This window comes from Asterias rubens, chromosome 6, assembly GCF_902459465.1.
Source record: "Asterias rubens chromosome 6, eAstRub1.3, whole genome shotgun sequence".
NCBI classification, from domain to species: domain Eukaryota; kingdom Metazoa; phylum Echinodermata; class Asteroidea; order Forcipulatida; family Asteriidae; genus Asterias; species Asterias rubens.
The window spans coordinates 8428891-8441010 of NC_047067.1; the positions used below are offsets into that span (position 1 = coordinate 8428891).

At 37.3% G+C, this 12120-nt stretch overlaps 2 protein-coding genes across 2 annotated transcripts; both read left to right on the forward strand.

Moving 5' to 3' along the window:
- Positions 1–206: 206 nt before the first annotated feature.
- Positions 207–1277, forward strand: LOC117291329 (glutamic acid-rich protein-like). Its single transcript, XM_033772971.1, has 2 exons — positions 207–224; positions 768–1277. Exons 1-2 carry the CDS (start codon positions 207–209, stop codon positions 1275–1277), a joined length of 528 nt encoding a protein of 175 aa, XP_033628862.1.
- A 3522-nt stretch (positions 1278–4799) lies between these two features.
- Positions 4800–10859, forward strand: LOC117291330 (sulfotransferase family cytosolic 1B member 1-like). The gene is made up of 6 exons (XM_033772972.1): positions 4800–5019; positions 5720–5952; positions 6321–6444; positions 8552–8646; positions 9127–9319; positions 10747–10859. Exons 1-6 carry the CDS (start codon positions 4800–4802, stop codon positions 10857–10859), a joined length of 978 nt encoding a protein of 325 aa, XP_033628863.1.
- The last annotated feature ends 1261 nt before the right edge of the window (positions 10860–12120 follow it).

A 12120-nucleotide genomic window follows, 5' to 3' on the forward strand; every position in this document is an offset into this window, starting at 1 on the left:
TAATACTGTAAACTACTCATAATTTGAATATACTTATAAAACTTTGTAAAATGTGTAAGTTTAAATGTAGGGCAGCAATGAAATAAATGTGTGCAAATACAAATAAACGTATTAATTACACACTGAACCATCTGGCCAGTAACGGGGCAATTATGGGCCAATAGTGGCAAACTGTGTTGGCCCAATACAGAAGTGCCCGCATGAACATGAACGTTATTGGGCCTGTAAGCCTACTGGGTGAGTTATGGCAACTTTTACTGTGCAAAAAGTATTTTGGCCAACCTTCTGCCAGCTGTGGCATTATCTGGCCAGTAGCTGGCCAATTCTGGGTAAATAGTGCCATGCTATAATGGCCCAAACCGGGGGGGGCAGCATCGGCGCGAGCGTTATTGGGCCTATGCAAATAGTACTGGGCCAGCCTTCTGCCAGCAGTGGGCCATAATCTGGCCAGATAACGGGCTGATTCTGGGTCAATAGTGACATGACTGTAATGGCCCAATAAAGAATTGTGCCAGCAGTTATGGCAACTGTACTGGGCCGATTAATTGCCAATGTTTCAAACGAAATGCCAGTATCGAGCCAATACAGATGTTTGCTGGGAGACTCCTTTGGCATTGGAGATTAGCCTTGGGTAATCTTGATCCCATGTTGACCGGAAGTGGGGCCATAACTCAAGAACTACACAACCGATTTTCAACTTTTTTTCAGTTTTGGGCAAAGACCAAAACTGTTATTTCTTGAAATCAGACCAACTATAATCTTTGAAGCACTCAATCGAAGCAAAAGACCACGAGGAGGATTCTGAAGACGAGGACGTGGAGTGGGAGGAGCTTCATGAAGACGATGGTGATGAATCAACAGATGATGATGATGATGATTTTGAAAATGAAGACGTGATAGAGGAGGGGAACGACCGTGAAGACGATGATAGTGATGGACTAACAGATGATGATGGCCTTGAAAATGAAGGATATGAGGAGGAGGAGGAGGAGTTTCTTGAAGACGATAGTGATGAATCAACAGATGATAACATTTATGAAAGCGAAGAAATTGAGGAGGAGGCGGAGGAGGAGGGATTATGTGAAGACGATAGTGACGAATCAACGGAAGATGACGATTTTGAAGATGAAGACGAGTCGGAGAAGGAAGATGACAATAGTGATTTATCAACAGACGATAGTGCTTATGAAAATGAAGAGGAGGACAGCGGGAGACGTCCAACGAAAATACTGAATTTTTCGGTAAAGGATGCTAAACTTATTATGTTTAAAAGATGAAAGTTTTTTTTTCTTTTTTTTTTCCAATCCTACACGCCCAAGATTGTATTGTTTGAATATAATACAGAACAGTATTATCAACGGAAGTTTGTTAAAGCATAATATTCTATCAACTGTAAATACTAAGAGGGCTTGAATAAGTGAACTCGTCACACATAAAAAAATAAATAAAAAAAATAATAAAAAAATCACTTTGTATCCCGTTTCTTTTAAATTGGGCCTTATACCTAATTATTTAATACCTCCTTTAGTTTTCCTTTCTTAAATGCTGTTGTTTAACTTAATGAATTCTAAGCTATTGTTATTTATTGTGTTGTGCGTTTGAATAAAATATTTGAAACTGTATATTGCCCGTTGACCACTTAAGGGATGTTCTGGTGAGTTCCGGTTGGTTTTAGTAGGCGCCCTGTGTGGACTCGTTCTTTGTGTATGTGTATTTTATTCAGCAACCAACGAAAACACATCTAGAAGGACGGTAGGTCTATGGTGTGAAAAATATTATAATACAACTTTAATATTATAACTTGTACACTCCCCCCCCCCCCACACACACACTTTTATTTGTATTATTATTTTATTTTTATTTTTATATATATATACTAAATATTATGTGATAATAATTTTTAACAACATAATAGCAACGACTTGTTACATATTTGCCATGATGGGAAATCGTAAACAACAAACACACAACCACAACCCGACAACAGCAACAAAAGCAATAATAACATCAAAACAACAACAAATAAACTGTCAACTTCCTAAAGTTTTGATAATCCCACTGTCCATAAAAAAACTAAAAAAAGCAAGTTTAAATTGTTATATTTATTAAGTTAAAATCTGTATATGCTGTAACACTTTTACGTGTGACGGTTGCTTCTATATATTTTTAACATCCCATCAAGAATTAATGACCGGCAGATCGAATACTGAACGAGTTTCAACCTGTCTTGTTACGTCACATTATCCCCATGGTGCAGAACGCACGGTCCACGGCGGGACACGATCGGACTTGTTGTGGTTGAAAACTAATCGGCTTTGACGTCATTTGTTGACTACTACCACCATGAATGACCAGTGACCAGGGGTCCTAGCGGTGTTTACAACCTTTATTTATTTTGATATCGCAATTTACTTTAAATACCATTATTTTTTCTGTTGTTTAAAATTGAAAACGATATTATCAGTAAACATAATTATATAGCAATAGTAGTGATTATAATTTGTTTTTAAACAAAATAACAACGACTTGCCACATATTTGCCATGATGGGAAATCGTAAACAACAAACGGACAACAACAACATTACAACAACAACAACAAAAGCAACAATAACATCAAACACAACAACAAATAAACTGCCAACTTTCTAAAGTTTTAATAATCCCAGTGTCCATAAGTATATGAAGCAAGTTTAATTTGTAATATTTATGCCGTTTAAATTTGTAGCTGTAACACTTTCACATCGTGACGGTTGCTTCTATACACTATTAACATCCCGTCAAGAATTAAGGACCGGAAGATTGAATACTGAACGAGTTTCAACCTGTCGTGTTACGTCACCGTATCCCAATGGTGAAGAACGACCGGTCCACGGCGGCACACGATTGGACATGTTTTGGTTGAAAACTAATCGGCTTTGACGTCATCTGTTGACTACTACCAGCATGAATGACCAGTGACCAGGGGTCATGTAGCCGTGTTTACAAACTGCGTTAATTGTGTATTGTCCATCAAACTCTGTGTTTACAGTTAGGGGCTGTTGGGTGGGGTGGTATGGTACTGCTTGTATTATTTCGTTTGAACCATATTTTTAACGCTGATGGAACAGATAAGTTCACAACACATGACATTTAACATGTTTTAACATTGTTTTAAGTCAATTAAATGGTACGGAAAGCTCAGTAGGCCTGTTACTATTATGTATTGTTATCTTACTTAATTCTACCACCTCATCAAGTTGCTTGTATTTTTTCAAACGTGCCCCAAAATACTCGGTAATCTTTCGACCCTTCATAATGTTTTATTTTCTCTCTGCACCTTGGACATCGATGGGTTGATTTGGGTGCTTTTGACATAAAATTAGTATTATTATTATTATTGTAATGTTATACGTCTCGTATAATGTATTGTATGTGTATATCATTCTGCTGTCATCTGTATACAATAAAGTAAACGTATGTTCGTGAAAAAAAAAAATGTATAATATATATGTTTGAAATAATAATAATCACAAAATATTGTACCCCAACATATAATTAACAATTGTTTCACATAGGCTATAAAACGAAACAACAAATAGTACAAATGTTAACAAACTTCGTTAAAGAATTATCAACTCATTAATCAGTGTACAAACAAAACCCAATATAATATTATTAGCAGTCCTTCTTGCTAATTTAATCACGACAACAATGGAGCTATAAAAACTAGGTTTGTGGTTCTGAATTTCTCGTCATTTAAATAACAACCAGTTTTCCCAATTGCGCAACGGTTGCGGAAGTTCGTGATTATAGCGTTGATTCGTCCTATGACCCGCTTGAACATGTTTGGACACGATTGGAACGCTGCATACGACACTATGCGGTGGACTCCTACATTTTTGACCGGGATGTTCTTGCTTGACACGTCTTCGTTTTCATAAAAATGACTTGTGTAATAGTTTAATTAGTTACACAATACATTGTACGCTACATCGTCCAAGTTAAACAATCAAAAAGACATAACACTATCTCAAATATTTATGAAATTATTCCATTACACGCCAATAACAAACACCCCTCGCGGCATTATAGACCAACCCACCATTCAACCTGTACGCTTTCGGTAAATGCCCCCTTGCCCCTTACCGTCGAAGACCCACAATGACCCTCATGTCTGAGGGTCATGACCCTCCTTCAGAAAACGGGTTCAAATACGCATTATATACTACTGCCTCGAAATGTCACGGTTTTCCTTTTACCTCGTCGACTAACACGGTCGGCCATTTATGGGAGTCAAATACGGTTGGCCATTTATGGGAGTCAAATTTTTGACTCCCATAAGTGGCCGACCGTGTTAGTTCGCAAAGTAAAAGGAAAACCACGCAATTTCGAGGCAAATTTGTGTGGATCATTGTATTCTACTTTTAACACATTTTTCCAATCAAATGCATTTTATAACAAACGGTTACAAACGCTTTTTATAGACCAACTCGTACAGTCCAAGGCAACGTGTTCCTTTAACGCTAGTTTTGCTTAAACAACCCACCATCGATTTGCATCAGTCGGAATTCTCCTCCGGATATTCACGACGTTGCAAAAATATTCGCGACTTGTCGTGAATAAATTCACGACGTCGCAAAAATATTCACGACTGGCTGTGTCCCTTCAGGGCCACCATAGCATTGCACCCACCAGCCGAACAACTTATACCAAACTTATACCAGGAGATTTTTTTTTATTGAGGCCACCTAGTTATAAAGAGGAAATTGAAAAGAAGAAAAAAACAAACAGAGGCTGACATTTCATAGAAGACAACAGCATGGATGAGCCACGAGTTTTAGCAATGTTACCCGATGTTATCAACGGGAAAACTCAAGCAGAACTTTTGAAGGAGCTCAGAGAGTCGAGCAGTCAACAAAATTGCTATGAATTAGAAGGAATGAAGTTTTCTTGGGTTATGCCGCGGTCTGCATTTGAAGGCATAAAGACATTTGAAGTGCGAGATGACGACGTGTTTATTTCTGCGTATCCTAAGTCGGGTAGGTGGGACTTTGCTCTTTTAAAGGCACTGGGCACTATTGGTAATTTCTCAAAATAATTATTTTCATAAAACCTCACTTGGTAACGAGTTATGGGGGAGAGGTTTATAGTATAAAACATTGTGAGAAACGGCTCCCTCTGAAGTGACGTAGGTGTCGAGAAAGAAGTGATTTTCAACGAATTTGATTTCGAGACCTTAGAATTAGAATTGGAGGTCTCGAAATCAAACATCTGAAAGCACACAACTTCGTCTGACTAGGGTGTTTTTTCTTTCTTTTATAGTTATCTCACAACTTCGACGACCAATTCAGCTCAAATTTTCACAGGTTTGTTATTTTATGCATATGTTTAAAATACACCAAGTGGGAAGACTAGTCTTTGACAATTACCAATAGTGTCTACTGTCTTTAAGAAGGGTTGCATAACAAACTTCGCAATCCTCTCAAAATCGGGATTATACGGGATTCACGTTGAAGACGATTATCGCTTTGCATGCAATACAACCCTGGGTACAGAGAGACGTTTCTAGCACAAACACGGCAAACGGCATGTCAGATTCTCTTCCAATCTCATTAACGCTACCACTAATTAACAATTTTGTCTTGTTGAGACATTTATTTTAAAACAAATAATAATAAATGAAAACTAAATTATACACTAAACCGTTCTCAACTTAAAAGTTTGCTTCCCTACTGCTAGGTAACCATTGGCTTCATGAGATTGTGCAATACATCAAAAGCGAAGGTAACGACAATTTCGACCGCTCCTTTATGAATACTGCCATGGAAGTGGTATCTATGAAATCAGCCGCTGAAGACGAGACCGCCGTTGCTGGTTATACAATCATGGAAACTTGGGAGTCTCCAAGATGCATTGGCACTCACTGTCATGCGCGGTTCCTTCCTCCGAAGGTGTGGGGATCCAAAGCTAAGGTAAAACGAATACATTGATCCAACAAGAAACAGTTCACTAATAAATTTCCTTTAAGATATGTACTTTAATATCACCTACCCCCCCCCCCCCAAAAAAAAAGGAACAACTAAATAAATAAAACATCCAATCAGCCAACCAGAAAAAACACACAACAGACAAAAACACGTTCCACCCTAACCCTGACGGCCTTTACTTGGTATCAATTTCGTGTTGTCCAGCACAGACTGAGGAAGAGTCCGTTATTGGGCTATCTCACCCCAACACCCCAAACCAAACAACAACAAAACCAGAGTCAGAGTGGTCCAATTCTTCTCTTATTCCAATAATGAATAAAATCCTTTGTTCCACTATCCACTAATCTCTCAAGGTGATCTACATGGCACGAAATCCCAAAGACACCTTTGTCTCCTTCTTCAACTTTATGAAAGAATTTTTGCTGCCATCATTTCGCAACTGGGATGCTTTTTTCTTCTCGCTTTTCACTGGAACCAGTAAGTTTGAATCATTCTGAACTTGGTATCATAGTTTAGTTTTCGTCGTGATTTTATATATGTAACACCGTTCGTAACTACAGTCATCTGAAGAGCCATTTCATTTATAGTTGTGGGTTTTGATGGAGTACTTACCACTAGTTTCTGCGCATGATACTCTATAATGACATGAATAATAGCAGAACGACGTTGTCGGAAGGATGGGTGTCGCAAGGGGGCGGGGGGCGGGTGGGGCGACTTATTTTTATGAATGAGGAGAAGCTGATAGTGTCGTTGGTACTGTTATTCTATGCCGCTGATACTGCTGCTATATAAACACATTTATAACACCCCTTACAAATATTCTGTATTTTCATTGGTTTAGAGCGCGTTACATGATAATGTCTTAGTTGGCTGAAACTACGTCTCCCGAGGTGATCCCTGGAGCGTTCTACTTTCCCGAGGCGCAGCCGAGGAAAAATGGAACGGTCCGGGGATCACCGAGGGAGTTGGAGTTTTAACCATAGCCCGAGTAAAAGCAGTCAATATTTGTTTCATAACACACAACCAGACTATTTATCATCCTCGTACACGTAACGTTCGTACGCGCGTTTCAGATACACAGATGCACAACTGATTGGGTCCGAGGTGGGTAAAAAGACGTCTGGGTACTGCGCGCCGTGTGATAGTCGTCGGACTATCACACGGCAAACGATGCACATGGCGCCGTCTAGTAAAACTAAGACCATATCATGTGACGTGCTCTAAACCAATGAAACGGTAGAATATTTGTAAGGGGTGTTATAAAAATACAAATGTTGACTGCTTTTACTCGTGCAATGGTGAAAACAATGACTCCCGAGGAGATCCCGAGTCATAGTTTTAACCATAGCACTCGAAGCAGTCAATATTTGTATACCATAGCACTTGAAGCAGTCATTATTATTTTGAATATTATCATTAGGTAAAGCGTTGCAAAGATTGGGAGCACAAGCAGTAAATGCACGGTCGCCATATGATGAAGAACAATGGGAGACTTTATGGGACGATAGCAGACTTACCGGGTAAATCCATTGTTCTCAGAATTATGCGCATGTTCAGAACTACGTAATCCATGGAAATTTACCCGGTATGTCTGCTGCCGCCTAGCGTTGGAAAGTCTCCTATTATGCAAGAGTAACTATAAGCATAAAAATGAATAGTAGACTTGCGGGTAAAACCTTGTGTAAAAATCCTCCCGAGGATTCCCATAAAGACGATCGGAGTATACGTCTTGACCAACCCAGTCTACACCCAGAGCCAACACTCCCTCAAAAGAGATTTCACACATGATTGTACCCGCAAGTACATTCAAATATACATTTTTATATGGATAGCTTATGGTCTCAACTTTCATATGACACCAAGAATTCCGAAAATAATTCACGCCTGAGTGAGCACTGCTCACTTTTGTGAAGGGTGTGAAAAATAGGCTGTGCAGGAATTAGCCTTCCAATTTGCGAACTTACAAAATTGAGGGTGATATGATAACTTCATGATCAATATAATTGCGATCTGTTTGGGTTTGCTGAGTGAATGTTATGGTTTATTAAACCATTTTTGTATGCATGAGTGAACAGGAATTTCATTTTTTTCATGTAGCATTATACCTTTCCTGGTAGACTCAGTGGTGTGTCATGGGAGTCAGGTTGGCATGATTTTACTTTTCAGTTATTGTTTTTTCTTCATAACCAGATGTGGATTAAGTAGGTCCACATTGATTATTCAACTACGGTTTCTTGAAAAAAGGAATGTCACAGATGTTTGCTACTTTATTCTTCAGGTTGAATTTTGTAAGCGAAAAAAGAACTTGCCTCTCACAAAGGGAAGACTAATTCCTGCGCAGCCTAATTTTCATACCCTTCACAAAAGCGAGCAATGCTCACCCAATCATTAACTATTTTCGCACTTTTTGAAAGTTGAGACCATATACCTAAACTTTTTCCCCAGAATCACATACTTTTTATTCGGCAGCCATTTAAAAAAGGGTTTAGTTTTTTTTGAGACACACGGTATACACATGGTAACTCGATGTAGTGCGGAAAACAATTTGCAAACTCAGTGTTGTTTGGACTTGGTTTTGTTTCAGCGTTGGGAGGATCTTGGTTTGATCACGTGCTCGGTTTCTGGGAACGTCGAAATGATGAGAATGTCCTACACGTGACATATGAAAGTCTGCACAAGGTAACATCGTGTTGGTGGAGGGTTTGGAAGGTGTTTTATCTTAACACGATGTTTTTTTATTTTAACTTAAAGACAAAGGCAAAACTAGTTTGACTGGTTTACTGATATAGCTTGATCTATGGTTTAAGTGAAGCAACCAAAAGGAAAGAGATAAAAATGCACTGAATAAGCAAGGATGGCAAGGTTGGGAACACGCAAAACAATACACAATTGTGACGTTAATTTTGTAAGCTGCCGCCCCGCAAAACGAAATACTGGAGAACAGAAATCTGTTATGTCTGTCTAAATCTGTCTGTATCACACAAACATTGGATCAAAACGATCCAGATTTGTAGACTTGCCCAGTCCTTCCGTGTCAGCCTCCAAAACAGTCGGTGTAGCGCCCCTCTCGGTGAGGACAGGGTTGCCAATCAAGACTACGGGGTCTCATATCAAAATGTAAAGAAAACGAATTGGAAAAGTTTCTCCCTTTCCTTGTAGGATCTGAGGGGCTCCGTTTGCAAAATAGCAAAGCATCTTGATAAGGACCTGTCTGATGACGTCATCGATAACATCACGAAGAAAACTACCTTTCACGGGATGAAGAATACATATCAAAAACTAGTGCAAGGGACAGGAGACGAAGCAAAAATGCGGACGAACCACATAGGAAGGGCGCCGTTTCTTCTGAAGGGTAAGATACAAGGAGTTAAAGATGTTGTTATAATTGAATAGTCAACCAGAGGTTGAAAATAATTGGTCAAAGAAAAATAATTTCACAACCACACATTTGATTTTTTATATATTTATACGTCATTGGGTAGGTATATAACAACTTAAGAAACGATACACAACATTGAATATTAAACCTTGACCTCCAGTTAAACAGGAAGATGCAGTTAATTATTTGAAAAAATATTACTCCAGAACCAGAAATTAGTTGTTTATTATCTGAACGTCGTCAGATAAGGCTTTGAAAAACATTACTAACGCTATAATTTGTGACCTGAAAACTGTCTTCCGGTTCAAACCGGATGTTTAAATTTTATATTTGAAAAAAAATCATAACATCTGAACCATACATTGGATTTTTTCAATCTATGCATCATCTGAAAGGTCTTAATAGACTTATCACGTGCTATACAATATGCGACCCTGTTTGACCTTGACTTCCAGTTAAAGTTGGAAATTGATATATATAATGTTTGAAAAATAGAAAAATCCTAAACCACATGATTTGATTTTTATCATCTATACGTCATAAGAAAGAACTCAAAAGACATCACCAACGCTACCAAGTGTGACCTCATTTGACAGTACCTTCCGGTTCAAAACGGAAGTTGAAACTTTATATTTGAAAAAATCATAACTTCTAAACCAAATATTGGATTTTTACAACCCATCCATCATTTAAAATGTCTTAATAAACTTATCACGCGCTACATAAAAAGTAACCCCTATTTGACCTTTTATCCGATGCAAACCGGAAGTTGGTGTTTAATTTGTAAAAAAATCATAACTCCTTAACCAGTCATTGGATTGATGAGGTAAAATGTTGTCACCAATTCAATCACTCACTCACCACGAACACCTTGTTTTTGTAGTAAACAAAAACTGTACATGTACCTCTAGTTTAATTTCATTTTATTTATTTATTTATTTATTTATTTATTTGTTACAGATAATGTGACAAGTTTTGATATTCTGTATATCTACATTAAATGGATCTTCCCTTTTAATGTCCTTGACTCTTGAATAAAATGTGTAATTGTCGTTAAAAAATAAAACTAGTATAACAACCTCCACAAATATTTCCTATGCTCCCATTGGTTAGATTTCGATAAAAGAGAAACGATTCAAGCCGGAAATAGTTTCTCAAAGTTCTGCGTGTTGGTACAGTCCTTGACTTTTATTGTTTGTTTTTCTCGCAATTTTTGCCACAGCATTACCCACGTGAAAGCACTAGTGCACAATTGTTGACCCTTTCACAAGTACAATAAAGCTTATTATAAATTTGTTTGAAAATAGAATGGTGACATATGCCTTTACCCATTCGTAATAAATTAAGTATTACAAGCTACCCCTTTCTTGTACGATTCTGTCTTCCTTTTTTATTGTCAGGTAAAGTTGGACGCTGGAAGAACTACTTTACTGTGGCACAAAGCGACGCCTTCGACATGATTTACAAGGAGAAGCTACAAGGAACTGGTCTCGACTTTGATTTTGAACTTTAGCGACGTCTGTTACTCTTCTTTGGTGCTTTTCAGAAAGACTCGCTAAAAAAAACCAATGTTACGTCATGTGCGCCGCTTTATTGCAGCATGGACGGTGGGTGCATTTTGGCGGCCGGTATATAACTGTTTCGGTTGAACTTGCCATTGGTTAAAGTCACCTGGAAATATAATTTTAATTTTTCAAACATAAGAGTATATGTTTAGTAATAAACATTTTTTTTAGTAATTGTTTGTTATATGTTTAAAAAATAGATAAAGTTGTTTGGGGTTGACCCAGCCTACTTCTTTTGTGACGTCAATCGAGGCAGACTTTGCCTTGATGCGTAGAGTAAACACACGTTCAAAAGTACATGCAAATCCAAGTCGTGAGTTTGTACGTTTCGAAAGAAGGAACAAAATTTGGCATTTTCCGGCAATGCCGACCAAGTTTATTGCTGCTGCATGCAGCAAAACAACTGAATATTATGAGGTCAGTCTGCACGGCGTCAGACTCACAAGAGCAATGTGCGTGGTCCGGGCCGACGTTTTGTTTCAGCGCTGTGCAGCATTTTCTCTTCAAATATCGCGCCTCGATTGACGTCACGAACAGCGCCCTCCCGGGTCGGGGCTTATTCTTAAATTTGGAAATAAGATAAGAACTATTTTTTAGAACCTTAGTTAACTGTTAATTCACATTCCACTGATCAAAACACGTAATATTAGTGACAAAAGCTTTATTTAGACAAAATACCACTTCCAGGTGACTTTAATCACTTTATGACCGAAACAGTTATTGGTTTATGACCAACAAAACACACCATGATCGATAAAACTCGGAGCACGTTAAGCGTGGAATGAGGTGCATGCTGGTCTAGCTAGTGATTATAGTTCGATCCCTAGCTACACCTTTGTGCACATTCAAACTCTTACACAACAGGGCTCCGACGGCAGAATTGTTTCTAGTCTTTCAATACTATTATTATTATTATTATTATTATTATTATTATTATTATTATTATTATTATTATTATTATTATTATTATTATTATTATTATTATTATTATTATTATTATTATTATTATTATATTATTATTATTATTATTATTAATATATTATATTATATTATTATTATTATTACTATATTATATATATTATTATTATTATTATTATTATTATATTATTATTTATTATTATTATATTATTATTATTATATTATTATTATATTATTATATATTATATTATTATTATTATTATTATATTATTATTATTATTATTATTATAT